The 24,770-nt window shown below is 41.5% G+C and overlaps 1 protein-coding gene across 1 annotated transcript; it reads right to left on the bottom strand.

Moving 5' to 3' along the window:
- Positions 1-8,842: 8,842 nt before the first annotated feature.
- rprma (reprimo, TP53 dependent G2 arrest mediator candidate a) lies at positions 8,843-9,154 on the bottom strand (the record flags this gene model as incomplete). Its single annotated transcript, XM_081367405.1, has 1 exon — positions 8,843-9,154. One exon carries the CDS (start codon positions 9,152-9,154, stop codon positions 8,843-8,845), a length of 312 nt encoding a protein of 103 aa, XP_081223531.1.
- Positions 9,155-24,770: the final 15,616 nt, after the last annotated feature.

Genomic DNA, 24,770 nt, shown 5'->3' with positions numbered 1-24,770 from the left:
AAAATACATTATAAGGGAAAAATTAATTTTGACAAACACACAGACATCAAGAATCAGCATATGAATCTCAACAATGGTGACATGCTTCATGCCGCAATGCATGCTGGGAGCCACCATAGTATTAAAATCATGGCTACCAGCATGCATTGTGGCATGAAACATGTCACCATTGTTGAGATTCATATGCTGATTCTTGATGTCTGTGTGTGTGTATCTAAAAAAAAAATTCCCACAATGTTTTTAAAAATCTAAATTCAGAATGTCTGATCTGTTGCAATAAGTTTTGTTGGTAAACATAATATATTATTCACAAATAATCACTTTTCAGGAATAAGAATAGTGAATTATTCCCCTTTATGATGCTGTTATCTAGATCAGCTGATCATTTTTGTTTATGGCTTTCTTTGCAACAAATTATGTGTTTTGTTAAACACTGTTACAAAGACCACAAATTCACATAAAATGCCAAGAGTCAAACTGCCCAACTCAAGGAAACACTCATCACCAAAATGATGACCAAACATTTTCAATAAAAAATCTATATCTGAACCTTATTCTTAATAAGAACTTCTGTTTCCAATAGACACATTTTTTTTAATTGGCTCAACTACAAAATATTTGTTACAGAATAGTTCTCTCCAGAAAACAAATAATGTCAAGTTGACTCAACTAAATGTTTTTTTTTTTTTTTTTTTTGTATCACAGACAACTTATTTTCAGTTCATATAACTGTTATTTACAAAAGTTGAGTCAACAAGAAAAAGCTAGGGGAAATTAGTACTAAGTTTTTTTTGTTGTTGTTGAACGAGATTTTTACAGTGTGGATTTTTGATGAACCAACACAACAAAATCAGTCATTTCAACTTTTTTCAAGTTTTTTTTTTTTATATTTTTTTTATAGTGTATTCAGTCCATTTTAAATTCTGATTTTGGCCGTCTCTCAAATGGGTCAAACCATAGATATTACCTCAGAAGTGCAAGTAAATGCGCTATAAATCCCCTACCATTCAAGTACTGTATGTGCATTTATTGTATGGACGGAGAAAGCACTGACACCCACAGGATTTCATCTGACAGTAAATAAGCAAGCATATATAGTCTATCTGTTCCGTGAGAGCAACGGTACCGAAGAACGAGTGTAGCCTCTATATAGACGTTTTTAAATCTGAAAACTCCAAAAAGCAACAAAATTGTCAGACATCCATGACATGAGTGCATGTTTTTTTTCTACTGTAAAGTTGGGCATTTTAACATGAGGGATATATGGAATTGACTCCCTTTTGGAGCCTGTCTCTAGCGATCAGTTGATGAACTGCAGTTTAAGTCACTTCCGTGTTGGCTTCAAGTGAGAGACGGAGAGGTTGCCCCTTGCATGAAACCAGGAGATATTTAGAAACCAATAACCAAATACATTTAAATGTTTAAGGTGACACTTTATTTCAATGTGTCGTTGTTACAGTGTAATTGCACACATACTAAATAATATTAACAACATGGACTACATTTAGGGTTAGGGCTGGGTTTAGTGTTGTTACTTGTAATTATGTGTAATTTACTGTTATTACTGATAAATATATGTAAAATGTAACAAGCAGACAAAATAAAATGTTCATTTTAACTTTAAAGACATTTGCAAATAGATTTGGTACTGAATTGAAACCAGTTGAGCCCTATAGGAAATGCTGATCAGAATTACTTTTATGTTCTCCAGTCAAAACGTTCATCAAATCCCTAAAACCTACAAAGTACAACTCCAACACTTACTTACTGTGTTGACAAGATGGCGCCGCTGTGTTTGGCAAGCCGTCTGTCGCTCTTCCTATTGTGGATTATTTTCAGTATCTTTTGCTTCTCTGTTATCAAAACGTGGCCTACAACTTTTATTTATGATCGGCAAATGTTGCTAGATTTGAAAACTTCAGCCATTAATATTAATAAGGATTTATGGAGCAGTTCTCACCCGTTCTCCTCATCACCCTGTATGAATATCCCGGAGCACCTGTGCCGGCACACCTCTAATCTTCTTCGCAAAAAACGCCGTAGAAGACGCGACAAACAAGGAGGTGCTGCTATTAGATTGAAAGCCAGAGTGGATTTTTATGTCTGCTGCGCTGCACGGGATCTATCTTACCGGAGTCGTTGGATTCGGCCTATTGTTCCTGACTCCCTCGATGTTCCTATGGTGTGTCTACTTCCCCGGGCTCGTCGAGGTGGAGTGAACCCTCAGTTTGCGCCCGCTAAACTGAGGGATTCAACCAGAGAGCAATCCTCCACCGCTAAGGATGGCATTACTTAACGTGCGGTCCTTGGTAAATAAGACTTTCATTTTACATGACTTGTATATTTCACGAAACCTGGATGTCTTGTTTATGACGGAAACCTGGACTAAATTGGGGGACTCAAGTCCCTTTTCTGAACTTGTTCCCCAAAATTGCTAATTTTTTAATTCTCCACGACACTCCGGTCGTGGGGGAGGTTTGGCAGTTGTTTTTAAAAACTCTTTTCAAGGCCGCTTCATTCCGACAGACGCTTACACAAGCTTTGAGGTTCAAATGTCCTTAATGAACACGGAAAATCCAGTATGCCTACTATGCACAGTTGTTTACCGGCCCCCACAGTTCAACAATTTATTTCTGAGCGAATTTGCGAACTTTTTTGGGGAATGTAGTAGCAATATATGACCGAAATGTATTGCTTGGTGATTTTAACATTAATATCTGTTGTCCTAGTAAGCTGCTAACCAAAGATTTTTGTAATCTATTGGATTCTCTTGATTTTTCTCAATATGTACAATGTCCTACGCATGTTCATGGTCACATCTTGGACTTGGTCTTTGCTCATGGATTTTCTATCACAGATATGGACATAAGAGACAATGGATTTTCTGATCATAAATCCGTTACTTTTACAACTGCCCTATCTCGTTGATCAAATACGAAACCTGCTCAGACACGTTGGGTTCGTTATTTCTCATCCACAGCCAGTGAGGACTTTTCCACTGCCTATAAAGCAGCTAATGAACTACTAACTACGAAACGGATCTCTGAATCCCCGGACGCTGACGCATGTCTAAGTTTATTCAATAATACCTGCTTGGACATTGTTAATATCATTGCTCCTTTAAAATATAAACGTTCTATAAAAAAATGTTCACCTTGGGTTAATGACTCTATCCGCTCACTCCGACAAAATTGTTGACGAGCAGAGCGCAAATGGCTCAAGGATCGACTGCAGGTGTCATATGATGTTTTGAGAGAATCTCTTCATGTTTTTCAGAAAGCTGTCAAGTCTGCCAAATCAAAATACCTTGCTGAAATTGTCTCCAAAAATCAGCATAGACCAAGAATTTTATTTTCCACCATTGACTCTGTTTTAAACCCTGTGGTTGATGCTTTCCCTGATGTGTCTGATTTTTTATGTGCAAATTTTTCATCTTTTTTTTATCACAAAGACAATAAGGTTAAGACCACAAACAACGCAGAGCTCTCCTGTTTTCCCTGAAGTGCCTACAGTAGGTGCCCATCTACCTGGAGCATGTTTGATCCAATTTCGTTAACTACCTGCAAAGACATTGTTGAACATCTAAAACCCACCTCTTGTCCTAATGATACTATTCCGTCACACTTTTATAATCAAATTATTGATATCATAGGGCCTGATCTCCTATTTTTTATCAACTTTTGTTTGAATACCGGTACGGTACCAGATTGCCTAAAACATACCACAGTCACTCCCCTATTGAAAAAACCTAATCTCGATACATCTGATTTAAGTAACTTCAGACCAATTTATAATCTTCCATTTATTTCGAAAATCCTGGAAAAGGTCGTTCTCAATCAATTACATTCCTACATGAGTACAAATTCATTATGTGATACTTTCCAGTCAGGATTTAGGAAACTGCACAGCACTGAATCCGCTTTACTGAAAGTTACTAATGATATTATGCTAGCTACAGATACTGGGAGTGCTGTTGCCCTGGTCCTCTTAGATCTGAGCTCTGCCTTCGATATGGTTGATCACTCAACCCTTATTTTTCGACTGAAGAATTTAGGCATTCATGGCACTGTTTTAAATTGGTTTCAGTCTTTTTTAATTAATAGAACATTCTCTGTATGCATTGAAAATTGCACTTCCTCAGCAGCACATCTTTCCTGCGGTGTACCACAGGGATCCATTCTAGCTCCGATATTATTCTCTCTTTATCTGTTACCATTGGGTTCTATTTTTTCTAAACACGGAGTGTCATTTCATTTATATGCCGACGACATCCAATTGTACTTTCCATTTAAACAAAACAACTCAAGCTCTCTAGAAGTCCTTCTTGCATGTTTTCAGGAAGTGAAGCTATGGCTTACACAATTTTTTTTAGCTCTTAATGAAAACAAAACTGAAGTAATATTGTTTGGACCAAATGATCGCTATGACTCCGGTACTTTAGATCTTGATGAGTTAAATCCTCATGTTACTTCATCAGCAAAAAATCTAGGTTTCCTGTTCGATTCAGGCCTTAAGTTTGATCAACAAATTAACTCTGTTGTTAAATCCTGTTTCTTTCACTTACGGCGTCTTGCAAAAGTAAAATCTTTTCTCTCTCCTAAGAATTTCGAACTAGTCATTCATGCGTTTATCACTTCACGACTAGAATATTGTAATTCACTTTATTTTGGAGCTAACCAATCATCAATTGGGCGCCTTCAATTAGTACAAAATGCTGCCGCCAGGCTGTTGACTGGTAGTCGAAAGTTCGATCACATTACGCCTATCCTAACCTCTCTAAATTGGATACCAGTCAGAAAGAGAATAGAGTTCAAAATTTTAATTTTTGTTTTTAAATCATTACACGGCCTAGCACCGCGGTACCTATCGGACCTAATACACTACCACAACCCACCGAGGTCACTTAGGTCTAGTAACCTTGGATTGCTCTCTGTACGTCGATCGAGATTGAAACATCGAGGTGACCGAGCCTTTGAAATAGCAGGCCCCAAATTATGGAATAGCCTACCATTATCAATTAGATTAGAGTCGTCAGTTGTCACTTTCAAATCAAAGCTTAAAAGACACTTTCTTAATGCTGATCCTTAATCTACTTTCTTAACCTGTAATTGTACTATATTCAATGTGTTATTTATTCTAGTATGCTTGTAATTATATTGACTGCTCTTGCAATTTTACTATATCCTTGTATTGATTATTTTGTCCTGTTCAGCACTTTGGTCAACCATGGGTTGTTTTTAAATGTGCTCTACAAATAAATAATGAATGAATGAATGAATGAATGAATGATGAATCACTCTATCATCCATCCATCCAAAAAAATAAAATAAAAAAAACTTACTAACAATCCTACAACATTACTTGTGACAAACACAGGACCAGAAATGATGGCTCTGTCACAGTGCCGTCTAGAGCTGTCAATCAACATCACGATCATTGATGAGGCCCACTGAGCTTCTGAGCGTTTCTGCCAATCAGCTGATGGACGAGCTGAAGCTCAGGGCGCTGTCATGTAATCATCACTCACATCTGGAAATAAAGGAGACTTACTGTGCACACTTGTTTTTGGATTAGACACCAGTCTCTGAGATCTACATGTTCCAGTATATTTCTACTCCTTATGACAGATACATTTCAACATAACCCATAATGGTTCATTGTATATAGTAGTAGTAGTAGTAGTGTTTATTTATCCCCGTAGAGAAAGTAGTTTGCAGCAAGCTCACACAGACATTTAAAATATCACAGCTGGCATAAACAAACAATAATTTAAAGCAAATAAATAGGATAACCAGACCAGCTGTCCCTCAATAAACACTAGAAGAAGAATTTAAAAATCTAATTGCTTGGGGCATAAAATATAGTTTGGACAATATTTTATGAAGATGTGTTTGCAATCAGTGTCAAGTAGTCATGCAGAATAATCATAAAACAATCACCTCCCCTAATGGCAGTGCCTGTCCCCCGTCGATTGCCATCCTGTAGTTAGGCTCATGACTGGAGCGAACATGACATGAGGAAGACAATGTCTTCTCTATTTTAAGGCCAATTCACTCAACCAGAAACCTGTTTCTTCCACAACAACCATTACAACTCTGAAAGAACAACTTCTTTTCTAGAGAAAATGCTCTGGAGATTTTTAGCATGCCAAAGTTTAGTATACTTTAGCATACTTTTAAAAAGAGTGTGTGATGGGAATAATATAGTTTAATAGAATATACTAAGTGAGAGCTGAATGTAATGTTTGTTTAATTGCTTGTTATTTGCAATTAAATGTAAATGTTTTACAATATTAAACTGTATATTACATGCAATTATCTGAATTTTAAGAGTGCCTTTTTGACCCACTTAAGTAGGACTTAAATAGAATACATATTTATATAGAGTTGCATAATTGTGTTTGAAAAATATGATTAAAGTGTACTGTTGAATGTACTCACAAGCACTTGTAATAATAAAATAAAATAAAATATAATTGAATGCCCATTTTGTGCTATGCATTTTAGCATATGTGCAATAACACATTTGTAATGACGAATTTGCAATTTAGTATATTTAAAATATATTTCCTACTGAATAACACTTCCAATTGAAATTATAATCAAGTACTTCTCATGTGCTTAGTATGTTAGTCAACACGTCAAATCAAGTGTACTTCTTTAAAGCATGACAAACTATTATTAAAACATAGTGATTTAAAATGTACTTTAAAATACATTTTTCATTTGACATATTACAAAGTGCACATTTTAAAAGTGTACTTAAGTGTGTTAAGAAAGATAGGGCAGCACTTTATTTTACTGTGTACTTGTTACACATTACACATAGTTACTATAAATTGTGCATAATTACATGCAACTAACCCTAACCCAAACTCTATAGTAAGTACATTTTTATGACTACGGACACCTTAAAATAAAGGGTTACACTTTATTTTAAGGTGTCGTTGTTTCACTATAATTATACATTTAAGTACTGAGTAATATTAATTAACTACATGTACTTACTATAGAGTTAGGATTAGGGTTTGGTTTAGGGTTAGTTTCATGTAATTAACTACATGCAATATAAGAAACAATGACACTGTAAAATAAAGTGTTACCATATTCTGCAAGTACAGTGAGATTAATGTTATTTTGAGTCATGAATGAGTGATGCTGATTGTGGCATTTTCTCTTTTCTTTCTTTTTTTTCTTTTTTTTTGGTGGACATCTGGGGGCTTCAATTTATAGACAGAATCAGCAATTAAAGCCAATCTAAATATTTGCCCATCTCTCATGAGAAGTAGAAAATAACCATTGTACAAACATTGTTGTACAGTTTTCTCTGTTGAAGTCGCTGCATAGTATCTGGCTCAGTACAGATGCGACTGATGCAAAATTATTCATTGTGAAGTTAACAAGCTCTCAGCTTTCACAGACACTCTTATAAATAGATGTGTCTTAAAAGTGGCAGGCCTCCTTCATCAACAGCACTCTGCCTGCCCTTGTAGACACATTTAGAAGAGATTTACCCATTCGTGCAAGCTAATTTACTCTAATCTTTATGGTATCAACATTATAAAAAAATTACATGTCTATGCTTAAGCATTAAAATGAAAACATCATGATTATTGATAGCCATGCTGAAACAGGATGGCCTTTGTTTCTGTCTGATTAAGTAACAGCCAACTGAATTTAATTAGTTTACCTTTGAACTCAAACCACTGATTAATTCCATTTAATTATCCAGACCTGAGCAACAGTAAGCTCATTTTACTTGCTTTTAAAATGCACCATTCAATTTCTTAATTGCACATTCAAACAAACAATCCACAAACTTTCACTAAATGATCATCTGAAGAATTTATAATATAAGTTGTGGATAATAAGAGATGGCAAAGGATTATCATCTTACTTGTAAAACCCTTTAGAACTTAGAATTATCTGGTCTGAAAATGGCCAGATGTATGTACAATTGCCTCATAGAGTCTTATTTATAAATGTCCCCAAATATCTTACTGTGTCTACATGCAGGATGAAGACTGAAAGGTATATGCACAAACCGATGTTTAAGAAAAATATGTACAGCTTATTGTTCTATGCCATGGTCATTAAAAAGGCATGTATATAAGTCATCATATAGATAGTGACAATAATAATAATAATAATAATAAAAAATAAAATAAAAAACAGGCTAAATGGGAAGTTTCCTTTGCTGCAGCAATACTGTTTATGTGTGACTAAATGTATCTGAAAATGCTACAGTCTAGATGTCAGGATAAAATATAAAACTAAAATATACTGTAACACATTAGGAAACTATTTTTAATGAAACTTGTTTAAGATTCATAGGTGCAGTTATTACCAACAAAGACTGTTCTGACCCTTAAAATAACATTCATTGCCCGGTGTATTTAGTTGTTTCAATAAGACAATTTTATTCGAAATACGAATTTATTGTATTAAACATGATGCTTTAATCTTGCTAAACAACATATAATTAGTGCGTGCAGTGCTTACGATGTGTTTTACAGAGAGGAGGTCCATAACTATAACAAAATAATCAATATGTGCCACAACTCCTCTGCGTGTGCACATAGGCATATACATATTTTCAATGACAAATGTAGACTCCATGCCTGTATCTGATTTGAGATCTGAGTGGTTCATCTCCTAAATGAAGCGCTTGAATGAACAGTGGAAAGGCGTGTGCGCAAAATGGAGACAGTGCGTTCAGTTGATCTCTACATAATAGTTTTTTAGCCGGCCAAATAACACTGTGTCCTGGTTTTTAAAGAACCCATCGAAACATGTCCATCAGGTGGTCCACAAACTTAATTTCATCATAATCCTCATCATGTCTAGTACGCACCCACGATGACCGCCTCTACCTCTTTTGAGGGTCTCCGGTCCGCTACCAAAAAGTTTATCATCCCTTCCGACTTGATGAGCAAGTTACAGCCCAGGAAAAAGATCCCAAAGACTACGGTGAGGGAGAGGACGCACATCACCGCTATCTGAACTATTCTCATGATGAAGAGGCTCCTTTCATCCGGAGGGGCCGCCGTGAAGCCGTTATCCGTCACCACCGACGAGAAGTTACAACACAGGAGGATGTCCTCAGTCCGGTTGGAGAAGATTCCACTGTCCGTTTGGTTAAATGTAGTATTCATGTCTACTGTTCACCAACACTTTGAAGAGTCCAAGAATTTAGGCAGTTCCGATTTGTAAGTCTGAACACATGAGGAATTGCGTAAAAAGTGTCCGTAAAGTCAGACGCACATATCCAACGTCTCTTCTTTTGCGCACTGGCGTCCCATGACGCGCTCCTGCTCTGATTCACAGTAACTACACTGAGCTCTTCTGCTTAAACATCACACCTGCTCGGTTAAAAGCACCAAAAAAAGCCGATGGGAGGTGACTCCCCACTCACAAGTGCATGCCTTGTGACGCCACCTACAGTAAAACTTGTAGTGTTACAGTCCTCCGATTAAAAATTATAAAAGTTATTAATTTAAAAGCCATTTATGTGGATCAGTGATAATGTTCGAGATGATGGTCAAAAAACAAACAAACAAAAAAAAAACAACTATTATAGGCCATGTGAGTTGTGATGTTTCTTTGAATTCTAAATGTTTTTAATTATACAATTTGTAATATTTTGAATCATACAACATAATTGTTGAACCATGATCATTTTTAAAGAACGTTTAGTGCACTACACTGCATAATGCTGACATCTAGCGTGTGGATAACTAAATGATAACAGGACTCTTTGATGTGACACTCCTTGTGGCAACGACTGTGTTAACAGTCAAGTAAAAAAAAAAAAAAAAAACGTCAGTGATATTTTCCAGTATCATTCATAAAACATGTCAAAGGGTTACCAACATTATGCCTATATTTTATTCACCAGGATCTGAATGCAAAATTTGTAATAATGTCAGTCCATAAAGTTTGACTAATGCAGCTTTGAATCATAAATCACACTGTGTTTGTTCATTTAGGCCAGAGGAGCACTGTCAGACCCCCCAGCCCCCTCAAGCCTTGAGCAGCTGAGGCAGACAATTGTTGAATAAGTTAAGAAGACTGAGAAGAACCTGCCCCTCATTAGAAAGATGATGGAGACCACATTTCCCCTACGCCGACAGACCATGGTATTGTCCTGCCCACCAGTGAACAAGCTCTTGGACCTCTGGCCTGCTCTCAATTTTGAATGATTGATTGATTTGTTTATTTAAGTGTCAAACACCATGGTGCCCAGCCCTCATGGACTTATTAGACACTAAAGTAATAATTTAACAATTATCTCCAGATAGCCACGTGACGTAACACAGAACCCAACATAACATAACTAAACCACTAAAAATAAGTACACATACAAATAGAGATGGCTTGTCATATGGGATACAAAATACTTTGCCGCAGATACTAGGCCTTTTCTATAAATTTTGCCAAAGCAAAAACATAATTTTCAAACAGCCAGCACAAAATCTCCCCTTCATACTTCCAAAATATATCAGGATTTTTTAACTGAATTAATTCAAAAAGAGAGTTCCTTAAATCACAGTATAAAGGACAATAAAAAACAAAGTGAAATTCATCTTCCACAACCTGGAGATCACAGAATTCACACAAACGTAAATGTTCAGGTGTACCTTTAAATTGACCCACTTCCACTGCCAGAGGTGAAGTACTAGTTCTCAAATGAGCACAGAGGGACCTCTGCCTTCTCTTTAGATTAACATGATCATTCTTAAACTGAACATAATTTCAAAGATTTGGCCTCTTCCATATAACCTGTTTCCATTGATCTTCATATTTACTTAACAATCTTTGTCTGACGACATTTATATTACATTGGAGATTATTTTGGTACATTATATGCAAGTCAGACGCAGACAGTATTATTGAAACCTCTCCAGACCAGGGGTGATGCTTTGCTCTGTCCCAATTAAAAATTGTCCTAGTTAGCCTTTCCTCTGGCAGACTGACAAGACGATTCCACAATCGCGCCATTTTCACATGTTTTACAATACATGGATCCCATCCTGCATCCCCATTAACAGCTACCTTTGCTGCATATTTATGCACACCAAGAAAACACCTTAAAGCACGATTTTGAGTTACAATCAAAAACCTCTTCAAAACCCCAAACTCCTACAGCATACAACAAAACTGAGTCAACCAAAGATTTATACAGTTGTGTAAATGTAGAAAAACTAAGATCTGTACATAGTTTCATTTTGCTCAACACAGAACCTAATGCTCTTCCAGCAGACTCTGCTAGTATTTTCCTTCCCTCTGTAAACTTCATATTTTCATCAAAAACAAAACCAAGATATTTATAATGACGAGTATACTTTAAGGGCACAGGGCCAAACTGAAATGTATGAATACTCTGTAAGTCACTTTTTTCCCTAAAATGAACAACTTGTGTTTTTTTTGCTATAAATAGTAAGATGCCATTTACTACACCATGAGCTCATAATATTCAGCATATTTTGTAAATTCACTTAATTTTCAGCTATCAAAACAATGTCATCTGCATAAAGCAGAATACTTAGATTCATGTCCTCAATTGGCATACCAAGATTACCTTGCTTAATTTCTTGAGCTAAATAATTTATATAAAAAGCAAATAAGGAAGGGGAGAGTAAGTCTCCCTGCTTCACCCCAAAAGGCGTTGGAAACCAATCCGTTCTTAAATTATTTATTTGTACACAAGCAATGGGGTCTTTGTAAAGGGCTTTTATAGCATTATAGAATTTTCCATTGATACCAGATGAAAGTAATTTAAACAGCAAAAGGTCTCGGTTAACACAATCAAACGCCTTTTTGAAGTCAACAAAGCAGGCAAAAGTACTTTTACCCTTGTCCAAACGAGCTCTCACCACAGAGGATAACACATAAATATGATCAGTACAGGCCCTGTTTTTCCTAAAACTTCTAGGGTCATCTTTTATAGATTTCGGGATGGGTTTGATAATTGATCTATTCCACTCAGATGGGATAATACCATTTTGAAAACATATGTGACACAAACAATGTAGGACATTACACAAGTTAGGGTTCTTAAGTACCTCGTTAGAGAGATCCTCAATGCCCACAGCTTTATTTTCCTTGGCTTTGTCTAGCACTTTAACCCTTATGTGCTGTTGGGGATGTTTTCATCCACTACGGGGTATTTTTGAGTCTTAATTTGGCCATAACTTTCTCTGTGTTTCAGCAAATGGAATGATTTTTGGTGACAAATCTTATTTTGACACATATTTTGGGAAAATGCTTTGAAATTTTTCAAAAACTCAACAGTACACTGTGGGCAAATTCACTACTCTTTCATTATGTTCGTGGCTGAAAACAGACACTACTTTAAACTGCTATAAAAATGTATCAGATAATTTTTTTTTTTTTTTTTTTTTGCATAAATCTATTAATCAACCTCAGTCCTGTTCAAAACTACTAAATGTTTAAAAAAAAAAATCAGGATTTTAACTCTTTAATTGCCAAATTCATAAATTATGCCACTGATTTGGGAAAAACACACACACACACAAAATGACTTATTTTCAATATAAAATGTGAATGTGGACTGGATTTATTTTTTTACCTTTTATCACAGTCTTGGACATGTCAAAGATTAGAAACAACTTTGGTTTTGATGCATTGTTAGTTTTTGTGCAGCATCAGATTTGAACTTTTTCTCCCTCATTTATTGTTCGTGGCTGTTTTTGCCCCATTGACTTCCATTATAACCACATTTTTTGATTGCAAAGCCATGACACCATATAATCATGCATTTTTGATTGTTGGTGGTTTTCCCTGTTGGGAAGATGTAAAATTTATCATTTTTACTGTTGATAACCAGGTGGCACCATTAACCCTTTAGATAGGCCTGTGCAAAAAAAAGCTTAATTTCTGGCTTTTACATGGAGTTATATAGAGTATAATAGCATATTTGTGTGTGTGTGTGTGTGTGTGTGTGTGTGTGTGTGTGTGTGTGTGTGTGTGTCTGTGTGTATGTGCGTGTGTGTCTGTGTGTGTGTCTGTGTGTGAGAGAGAAAGTATGAGAACTCACCTTGATGCGTCTGAGAAAATAAAAAAATGCACCTCAGCTCTCAGAACTACATGGAGTAAACAAAAACAAAGTAAGTGTATTTATGCATCTGCTGCCTTTTGATGGTGAGAAATGCAGACTAAACAAAGCAAGTGGATTTAAACACTTGCATGCAAGCCTGCTGGTCATTTGATGGTGAGAAGAGCAGCAAGCAACATGAGAAAGGGCTTGACTTGTAGTGAAGTTTTAGAGAGATGATTATGCAGCCTGACCCCTCCAGCGAGCTGCATGATGTATCGTCTTCTCCCTCTGACACCACAGACTCAGGAGAGTCAGATCCTGATTTGGATGTGGCACCCTCATCATCCTCCTCTCTAGTCAATCCCTTTCTCATGTTGCTTGCTGCTCTTCTCACCATCAAATGACCAGCAGGCTTGCATGCAAGTGTTTAAATCCACTTGCTTTGTTTAGTCTGCATTTCTCACCATCAAAAGGCAGCAGATGCATAAATACACTTACTTTGTTTTTGTTTACTCCATGTAGTTCTGAGAGCTGAGGTGCATTTTTTGATTTTCTCAGGCGCATCAAGGTGAGTTCTCATACTTTCTCTCTCACACACACACACACACACACACACACACACACACACACACACACACACACACACACACACACACACACAACACACACACACACACACACACACACACACACACACACACACACACACACACACACACACACACACACACACACACACACAAATATGCTATTATACTCTATATAACTCCATGTAAAAGCCAGAAATTAAGTTTTTTTTTGCACAGGCCTATCTAAAGCGTTAATGGTGCCACCTGGTTCTCTTACGAGAGTACTCTCGTGTTGCGTAAGTTTAGCTTACGCTACGGGAAAACTCCTTTTCTCGAGAATACTGAAGCAAAAATTATCCTTTAATTTTTAGAATGTAAAACGCATTTGCTGCAGCAGGCAGACATAGGCGAGACAGCTCGCGCGCCTATTGGCTGCTCTGCGGCAACTGCTGCAACCTATCAGTGCATCTTGGCATGACTCCAGGGCCAATGGGAAGCCTTCCCGTGCTGTCGTCATAGCCCGCCAAAACAGGGTGTGGCTTCGCCTATAAAACCCCCCTGCACAGGTTGAACAAGTGATTTCGTCTCCTTCAGCGAAGAACTTCGCTGGATCTAGAGAGAGAAGCAACGCCGTCGAACAGCATCTCAGCGGGACGAGCTCGAGTCAAGGACCCGGCTGGATATTCGATGAGCTCTCCAAGTCATGGGGAGCTCCGTACTCAGCCAGACTAAAATCCTCTGTCTCTTCGACGCTCTCCGCGGTTGACGGCGCGGAAGACAGGGAATATCTTTGTGTTCCTCCCGTAGAGGAAGCGGTAGCGACTTGGCGGTCCAAGCTGAGCCTGCCCATTAAGGCTTGCTGGATGACTTTGATGCTGATCGGTCGCGCCTACGCCGCCGCCGGTCAAGCTGCCTCCGCTCTGCATACCATGGCCGTTTTGCAGATTCACCAGGCCAACCTTCTCCGGTCGCTGGACGAGGCTGGCCCATCTGTGGAGAGCGTGACGGACTTGAGAAGTGCAACAGATTTAGCTCTCAGAGCTACCAAGACCGCTGCTCAAGCTATTGGCCGCAACATGGCCGCTCTCACCGTCACTGAGCATCACCTGTGGCTAACGCTGTCCGACATGTCTGAGTCTGACCGCGCCACTTTCCTCGACGCCCCCGTGTCACCAACGGGGCTATGAGACATTTTCTGCCGCGGCGTTCTAGTTCCGCAACAGGCCGTGCTAGGAAGCAGCCGCCCGCTCGGAAAACATGCCCCCACCGCCTCCTCCGCCCACCTCACAACACCAGGCTCGGGATGCACGTCAGCGTTCGCGCTCCACCAGCCGCCGCAGACCGCCTCCCGCCCGGGGACCCAGGCACAAGCTCGCGCCGAGCTTTGAGCCTCCCAAGTCTTCCTAGCCACTCTAGGAAAACGCTGATGGTCAAGTCCCGCTGTGGCCGGACCGCCATCGAAGTACGCACGAACCGCTCTCTCAGTTCCCTCAGCAGAGGCGACTCGAAGAGTGTATTCAGCAGCCAACGAGTCAGTTCCACAACCCGCTCGCCTGCACACAAACGCCGTTCTCACGGCGACCCACATATCTCTCAAAAAGAGCATTGTTTCGGGTCATATTCCGGCTCAGGCCGAAGATGTCTTAAATGTAGGACAGGTGCCCACTGCCCAGTGCCCACCCCTACACGAAGACACTACCCTCACTGTGTGTCACACTCATCCAAGGTCGAAAACAATAAAGCTGGCTCAAGTCGCCCGACCTCTAAGTGTAAGAATTGTGCCCACTCCCCAGTGTTCACTCTTACACACAAGCACTACCCATGCAGTGTCCCACACCACCACAGGGTCCATATCAGTCAAACCGGCTCACGCCGTTCATATTCTGAGTATAGGAAATGTGCCCGCTGTACAGAGCTCACCCCCGCTTGTGAACATGACTGTATCTGCGCCGCGCACACACATAGAGCCTCAATGTGTGAGCGCGCGCGCTGGCAGTGTGGTGAGTGCAGGTCACGTGTCTGCCTCTCAGCGCACACACTTTGTGAACAACTCGCAGCGCCACGCGCCGCAAGCTCACAGAGCTGTATCTGTATCAAAGCAGCTGCCCGTGCTCACGACCGGGCTGCCAGTTACAGAAATACTGTGCGAAGCACTGTATGCCCCACCCGAAATGAACATGATGAACGAAGTACGTCATCATGGATGGGTCTCCGAGTCCCCGAATATGAGCGACCACAACCCAGATTTCATTCTCCCCCTGGCCATTCACGCGAGAGCGTGGGAAAGCATTCCAGGGGCTTCGAAATGGGTGCTAAATACAGTGAAACGGGAATACTCGCTACAGTTCGCTCGCAGACCACCGCGCTTCATAGCCGGGCCGAAACCTCGGTGAATCAGGAAGTAGCACACCTACTTCGCACCGAAATAGCGAATTTGCTGAGAAAAGGGGCTGTGGAAACAGTCCCCTCGGCAGAGAGCGAGTCGGGGTTTTACAGCCGTTACTTCTTAGTACCAAAGAAGGATGGCGGACTCCGCCCTATACTAGATCTCAGACACTTGAACAAAGCGCTGATGAAGCGCTCGTTCAAAATGATTACAACCAAACAAATTCTTGCTCAAATTCAACCCGGGGACTGGTTTATATCAGTGGATCTGAAGGATGCTTATTTTCAGATCCAAATAGCAGCCCGTCACAGGCCCTTCTTGAGGTTCGCCTTCGAGGGTCAGGCTTATCAGTACACCGTTCTTCCCTTCGGCCTGTCTTTGGCACCTCGTACATTTACGAAGTGCATGGACACGGCCCTCGCGCCCCTCAGACGAAGGGGCGTGAGAGTCCTGAACTATCTGGACGACTGGCTAATTATAGCACAGTCAAAAGAAGAATTGGTGTTACACAGAACACTACTGCTGACCCATCTCGAGCAGTTGGGTCTCAGAGTCAACTGGACCAAAAGCATTCTACTCCCCAGCCAGAAGATTTTCTTTCTGGGGATAGAACTGGACTCCAGCTGTATGGGGGCGCGCCTGACACAGGAACGCACGGCAGTAATACAGCGCCTGGCAGCGACATTCACTGTGGGGAAAATCTCCCCCTCACCGTGTTCCAGAGGATGATGGGTCTCATGGCCTCAGCCTCGTCGGTACTGCAGCTGGGTTTGATGAATATGCGCCCTTTTCAACTATGGTTGAGACGGCGAGTACCAGCGCGAGCATGGACCTCAGGTCTGCTCCGTCTCACGGTGAATCAGACATGCGTTTCCGCCCTGAAACCGTGGACGAGACCCGGCTGGTACCAGTCAGGCGTGATCCTGGGCATCGCTTCACGAATCAAAGTGGTCTCGACAGACGCGTCCAACACGGGTTGGGGCGCCCTATACGAAGGGAGACCTTCTGTATGCTTTTTCCCCAGTCGCTCTGTTACCACAGGTAATCAAACGACTCAGGGAGAGCAAATGCTGAATACTTCTCATAGCTCCGCTATGGGAGAGTCAAGTCTGGTTCCCAGAACTGATAGAACTAGAGAGCGCGGCTCCATGGCCGATTCCGCTGAGGAAAGACCTGTTGTCTCTGGCCCAGGGGGCAATTTGGCACCCATACCCCGAGCTGTGGGCTCTGCATGTGTGGGCGATCAACTACCACCTGTTACGGTCTCGGACCTGTCAGCTCCTCCTCCTTTGCGGTTTGCCTGTTCATTACGTCTCCCCTAAAAGGTGATCGGAGCACAGGTGTGGCGTGTTGGGGGTGATTGCTCCAGGACCGCGTGTGGTTGTTTCCAGTATCCTGGGTGTTAAAAGCTCTCCAGACCTGGTTGAAGAGGCCGCCGCTTCTCCTTCTCTCCTGCACCGTTTTGCTGATTTTGTTTCTGTTTGCATGACATTTCATATACCCTGATTGCATATGTTTTCGTTTCTTGAGTTTAACAATTACACTGACTTTATTTATTTTACGTTGCTCATTCTTTATCTTTAATAAATATATTATTTGAAATCAAATAATCCGCGTGGTCTCCCCTCTCTGTTGCATAGCCAGGCACAGGCTGTATGTAACAGATTGGTGGCTCGTCAAGGGATTTGAACGTTCGGGATCTGAAACGACAAACAGACTGGGGGGTTCGGCAAAATAAGGATTTGAAACAACATCGGTAGATATATATTTTTGATGCTTATAACTGGGTTTTGAATAGCCTAGTCGTTAGAAGCTTAATATATATTAGGACCATTTTCATTCGTTTGATTTGGAAAGCGCTTTTTGATAGTTCATTGAGTTGAATATATATATATAGATCTATTGATCATTGGGAAGACGCATGTGGATTAGTTTGAAAATTAATTGCGTTCGAAGTTATTTAATTCATTATTTTTTGTTGTTGGTGCGGAGAGGGGGAGAATATTTTGTTAAATTTGTCCCTGAGCTGTTCGAAGTATCCTAAGCCAGGTTGAAGAATTTGCGGTGAGCTATTGTTTGATAAGTGTGGGTCTGCACTGCGCGTTTAAGATTGAGTTTATTGATAAAGTATTCGATAAAATAATTATCGGAGCGTTGCGAGTGCCCGTCAAGTTTTAATTTTTGTTTGTTATTTTAGTTTGTTATTTTTGTGCTATCCTGGGCAGAGGGCACCGTCGTAGATGCCTGCTTTAACGACATTTTGTCGGGGGAGTTAAGGCACCGCTGATATTGTGTATTAAAAATCTCTGTCCTTGGGAGATGCATGAAGAGGATCGCTGTTTTCTTGTTTTTTTTCTCTTCCTTTTTACAGGGCAGCCCCGTTTTGTCTCGTCTTGATGCGCAGTGTTGTGGCCACGCTTACATTTTAAAAGGTGAGCTCGTTTTTCTGTAGTATCTGTAAGAATTGTATGCTGTAGAATTAGTTAAATTTTTATGGCTAGTTTGGAGGAATTTTTTGTAGCTCCATCTGTGGAGGTTCTGAATAATTTGACAAAGTGTCACGGATCGCACAAGGAAGAGGGCAAAGCGGATCCAAAGTGCAGTGACGAGTTTATTATATAGGGCAATCCAAAATCATAGTCAAAACAGGCAGGGTTCAAAGTCCAGACAGGCAATACAAAACAATAAACAGGCTACAGGCAAGAAACACGGGAACACAAGCGAGGTGACATAAAACAACGATCCACACAGAACATGAGACAAACAGGGCATTAAATACAAGAACAATGAGGGAACAACGAGAGACAGCTGGGTGATTAAAAATACCAACACCTGGGTGTAATCACGCAGACAGGGATAGTGGGACATGTAGTTCCTGTGAATGACACCGTGGGGAAAAGGAGGACATCTAGTGGATACCCGGGGAAACACAACCAGACACTGTGACACAAAGGATCAGTTGCGTCAAGTTTGTGAACATTATAACTTTGACCTGGGTTTACCCAGAACAGCGAAATTAACCCAGATCAGAGTGTCAGTTCAGGCGGAATTGGTCGTTAGGAATATTCTTTCGTCACCTGCATCTCTAATTATGGATGAGTTAGAGTTCGGAGAAGCAACGTTGACACCTCTTTCGACAGAGTTTTCTAAAGTATCACTTACGTTTGAGCAACAAAAAGTGTTGATAGAAATGCAACAGAAAGAGAGAGAAGCTCAACGAGAGGCAGAACGTCGAGAGAGAGAAGCTCAACGTGAGGCAGATCGGAATGAAAGAGAAGCTCAACGTGAGGCAGAGCGTCAATTAGAGATGGAAAGAATAAAAAGTGAACGTGATGTGGCTTTAGAACGGCTGAGACTGAGCGCTGAAGGTAGGCTTCCAGTTGATGGGGATGAGGGTACTCCTCCTAGGGGGTCTGTGCGGTCCCCTGATATATCCAACATGGTTAGGTTGCTGCCGAAATTCAATGAGAGAGATCCAGATATTTTCTTTTCTTTATTTGAGAGTGTGGCTGATGACCGTGGCTGGTCTGACTCTGAAAGAACGTTGTTACTCCAAAGTGTTCTTATAGGTAGAGCACAAGAAGCGTTTATTGCGTTGCCTGTGCCAGATAGAAAAAAATATGTCAAAGTAAAAGAGGCAGTGCTTAAAATTTATGAATTAGTTCCTGAGGCTTATCGTTTGCGGTTTCGCAGCTGGAGAAAGGGAGATAAACAGACGTATACAGAGGTAGCGAGGGAATCGTACAGCCACTTTAATCGTTGGTGCTCTGCGGTGGGAGTCACTACTTTTGAAGAATTGTCTAACCTGATTGTTTTAGAACAGTTCAGAAATATTCTTCCTGAGCGTGTCGCTACCCATGTATTTGAGCATAAGATGAAAACCGCAGCGGGAGCCGCAGTTATGGCTGATGATTTTGCTTTGACACATAAGTATAGTTTTAAAGAAAACAATACAGGTAATTAAGGTTTATCAGGAACAACGTTTTGGACGTTTCAATAGAGTTTTGGGGTCTTCGTTGGGTTCATTTGAGTCACCTACTCAGAGTAGAATAGATTCACACTCTAATCAGTCACACAGAGGTGCTGTGAGTTTTCGCAGAGATTCTAGGTTTTCTGCGTTTACACCTGCCAGTCAGGCTAAGAATGATGCTGATGTTTGTCGATACTGCTTGGAAAAGGGGCATTGGAAGAAAGACTGTCCTGTTTTAAAGGGGAAAAGTCAGAGAAAGGGTACTGAGGTTGTTAGGGGGGTCACACTTGCTGTATCTGAGTCTGTGATACCTGCTAAAGTTTTGGTGGGTGAGACAGAGGTTAAAACTGAAGGTGTTGTGATTTCACCTCAGCCATCGGGCCTGAGTTCTGCTGAAGTTAGTGAGAGAAACGGTAGGGCTGATTCAGTTACAACGGGTGGGAGTGGTTACTTTCCTTTCGTTACAGATGGTCTTGTTTCACTGGTGGGTAGTTCCATCCAGGTGCCAGTTAAAATACTTAGGGATACAGGGGCATCTGAGTCTTTTATCTTGGAGTCTGTTTTGCCTTTTTCTGCTGACTCGAGTACTGGGAACAATGTTTTAGTCTGGGGGATTGGGTTGCAGGTTGTTTCTGTTCCTTTGCACAGTTAATCTGCGTTTGCAGAGTTAATCTGCGGTCTGATTTAGTACAGGGGAAAGTAAAGATAGCAGTCCGCCCTTCCTTACCTATAGAGGGTGTCCATCTTCTCTTGGGTAACAATCTGGCTGGAGAGCGTGTCTGGCGTGATATACCGCCCCCTGTAATTGTTAACAATGTTCCTTCTATTGCAGATGACAGTGCCGTTCGCGGTCAGAATTTGTCTGTCTTTACAGCTTGTGCTGTGACACGGGCTATGAGCCGTGCCTCTAATGAAGATGTTTCTCAGACTAGAGAGTTTAAGTCTGTTATTGTGCCTAATTTACCACCTTCTCTCTCTCATAGTGATTTTGTTGCAGCTCAAAAGGAGGATGTGACATTAAAAGATCTGTTCGTTGGGGTGTTACCACCTGAGGAGTTGCGCGATGCAGTGAGGGGTTATTTTGTTCAGGACAGGTTGTTGATCCGGAAGTGGTCTTCTCACACTGATGAAGGGGTTGAGGATCCAGTGTTTCAGGTGATAGTACCAGTTAAGTTTAGAGATTTGGTCCTACAGACAGCTCATGGGGAGGTAGCTGGGCACTTGGGGGTAAGGAAAACCTATGACCGTCTTATGAAGTACTTCTATTGGCCTCGCCTAAAGAAGGATGTGGCATCCTTCATTAAGACGTGTCATGTACAGGTATGCCAGTTAACAGGGAAGCCTAATCAGGTGTTAAAGCCAGCTCCACTCTACCCTATTCCAGCTGTAGGAAAACCATTTGAACATCTGTTAATTGACTGTGTGGGACCATTGCCTCCATCTAAGTCAGGGTGTGTTTACCTGCTGACGGTGATGTGTCAGTCTACCCGATATCCTGCTGCCTATGCTTTGCATACAATAACAACTAGATCTGTGGTGAAAGCCCTTTCACAGTTTATTTCTATTTTCGGTATCCCTCATACTATATAGAGTGACAGAGGCTCTAACTTTACGTCACGCATGTTCAGAGAAGTGCTTGAGGAGTTGCGTGTGAAACATCAACGTAGTAGTGCTTATCACGCCCAGAGCCAAGGTGCTCTGGAGTGTTTTCATCAGACATTGAAGTCGCTTCTCAGGGGTTATTGTGTTGAGCTTAACAGAGACTGGGAAGAGGGGCTCCCATGGCTAATGTTGGCGGCACGAGAGGTTACCCAGGAGAGCACGGGTTTCTCGCCTAATGATCTGGTCTTTGGCCATAGAGTTCGTGGGCCTTTAGCAGTCTTACAGGGGGAGCTGAAGTGTCCTGAGACTCCTGTTAATTTGTTGGACTACGTAAATGATTTTCGGCGTAGGCTGCTTTTAGCCTGTGAGATGGCGACGGACAACCTAACTAAAGCCCAACAGAAAATGAAGAGTTGGTATGACCGTCGAGCTGAGCCAAGGGTGTTCAGTCCTGGTGATCAGGTTTTGGCATTGTTGCCGGTAGCAAGCTCTCCTTTCCTTGCAAAATACACAGGTCCTTATAGGGTTGTTCGACAGGTGTCAGACTTAAATTATTTACTTTCTACACCAAATCGTAGGCGTTCCACTCAGCTCTGTCACATAAATCTGTTGAAGTCCTATTATAGCAGTCTCTTAAGTCTTCAGTCTCTGGGGCAGCAGAGTCTAGTGACCTGGTTATGCCCGTTTCTTTAGCCGCAGCTGTTGAGGCTCATAGGTCCTTTGAGACTCCCTACATGGTGGCAGCACGTAGTGGTGAGGAGATGGTAGGTCCTGATGACGGTGTGCTGAAACCTCGTTTGAGGAACTCTGAAAAACTGGCGGAGTTGAATATACTGTTTGGACATTTGCCAGAGGAACGTGCATCAGAACTGTCATCTTTGTTGTCTGATTTTCCTACTTTATTTTCAGATACACCATCATGTACTCATTTAATTGAGCATGATATTGATGTTGGTGACGCAGAACCAATAAGACAGCGGTTCTATCGGGTGTCACAAGACAAACAGCGACATCTAGAGGCAGAGGTGAAGTACCTGTTGGATTATGGGTTGGCTAAGCCTTCCTATTCGAGTTGGGCTTCACCCTGTATATTGGTCAGTAAACCTGATGGGACACATAGATTCTGTACCGATTATCGTAAATTGAATAACATCACGAAATCGGATTCTTTTCCACTTCCAAGAGTTGAAGATTGTGTTGATCGTGTAGGATCTGCAAGGTTTGTGAGTAAGTTTGACTTGCTGAAAGGTTATTACCAAGTCCCTTTGTCATCTCAAGCTCAGGAAGTTTCAGCTTTTATAACACCATCTGGACTATATTCTTACTCTGTTATGAGTTTTGGTTTACGAAATGCTCCAGCCACATTTCAACGACTTATGAACCGTGTCGTTTCTGGTTTGCAGGGATGTGCTGTGTACCTTGATGATGTGGTTGTGTATAGCGAGGAGTGGTCTGAACATCTGGACCGTATTCGGGCTCTTTTTACTAGGCTTGTTGACGCTCGTCTCACTGTAAATCTGGCCAAGTGCGAGTTTGCCCAGGCTACAGTTGCATATTTGGGGAAGATCGTAGGGCAGGGGCAAGTGAAGCCGGTCCATGCTAAAGTGGTGGCTATTGATAAGTTTCCTGTTCCTACCACCAAAACCGAGTTGCGGCGCTTTTTGGGGATGGTAGGGTATTACCGTAGTTTTTGTTCCAACTTCTCTACAGTGGTAGCCCCTTTGACTAACCTGTTAAAAGCTAAAGTGAAGTTTGAATGGACGGTGACCTCTCAGACGGCTTTTGAACAAGTTGTTGTTGACCTCTGCTCCAGTTTTGATGGCACCCCGCTTAGATCAGCCTTTCCGGATGCAGGTTGATGCAAGCCATGTGGGGGCTGGTGCAGTGCTCCTGCAGAGTGATGAGCAGGGGGTGGACAGGCCAATATGTTACTTCTCAAGAAAGTTTAATTGTCATCAGTTGAATTATTCAACTATTGAGAAGGAAACATTGGCGTAAGTGCTGTGCGTTGGTGCTGTTCCTATTACTGTTTATTCGGATCATAATCCACTGACATTTCTCCACTCTTTAAAGAGTCCTAGTCAGCGCCTTATGCGCTGGGCTTTATTTTTACAGCCATACAATTTAGAGATACGGCATATTCGGGGCGTGGACAATGTTATGGCTGACGCTTTGTCCCGTGCTCCGGGTGGGCTGGAGTGAATGTTTTGTCTTGTCCATCTTTCTCTCTTCATGTTTCTACACTCTCTTCTTCTGCCTAGTCTCCTTAAATGTAGCTTTCCAGGTACCGGGATTTGCTGGAGTTCTGGTATAAGGGAGAGCGATTGGAGCTGCTGGAGGGTAGAGGGGTTTGGGGCCTGTGGACAAAAGAGTTCTTTTGTCCAGTCCATGTATGCAGTTTATCTACATCTCTGAATTAAAGTTAAGTGCTCACTTTTAGATATAGAAATTATTTTTAAAATTAAAAATTGTTTTTGTTGTGTGGGGGTTTTGAAGGTTTTTGCAGAGGCCTTTTTAGGGGCCTCTTTCTTAAGGGAGGGGGTGTTACGGTCTCGGGTTTGCCTGTTCATTACGTCTCCCCTAATAGGTGAGCGGAGCACAGGTGTGGCGTGTTGGGGGTGATTGCTCCAGGACCGCGTGTGGTTGTTCAGCCCGTTCTCATCCTAGGGCGTCATATATTGACGCTTTTGACATTTCGTCTACATCGAACGCACATGGCACCCTTTAGGGTCAATATGAGATGCAGATAGAAATGGGCCAGAAGGCGCCTCCTAGCGGTCTAACCGTAACCCTACACCAGACCTAAACCTACCCATAACCGAACAAAGCTCTGTGCGTCTCATATTGACGCTAAAGGTGGCCATGAAAGGCGAACCGTTTGAACCACTGCACACGGTAGAGTTAAAATACCTAATACCGCTTTTCTGCCGGCGCTAGCCTCAGTAAAACGGGTGGGCAACCTGCACGCGCTTTGAGTAAGCGCTACGTGCTTGGAATTTGGGCCTAATGACTCTAAGGTCATCCTCAAACCAAGACACGGTTATGTCCCTAAAGTGCTTACGACTCCCTTCAGAGCGCAAGTTATCTCCCTCTCGGCCCTCCCTATGTCTGATAGTGAGGCAGGGGTTAACCTTCTCTGCCCAGTGAGGGCATTAAGGATTTATGTAGAGCGCTCTGCCGCTTT

This window comes from Scardinius erythrophthalmus, assembly GCF_964197995.2.
Source record: "Scardinius erythrophthalmus genome assembly, chromosome: 6".
Taxonomy (NCBI): domain Eukaryota; kingdom Metazoa; phylum Chordata; class Actinopteri; order Cypriniformes; family Leuciscidae; genus Scardinius; species Scardinius erythrophthalmus.
This window is presented reverse-complemented; position numbering and strand designations above follow the sequence as displayed.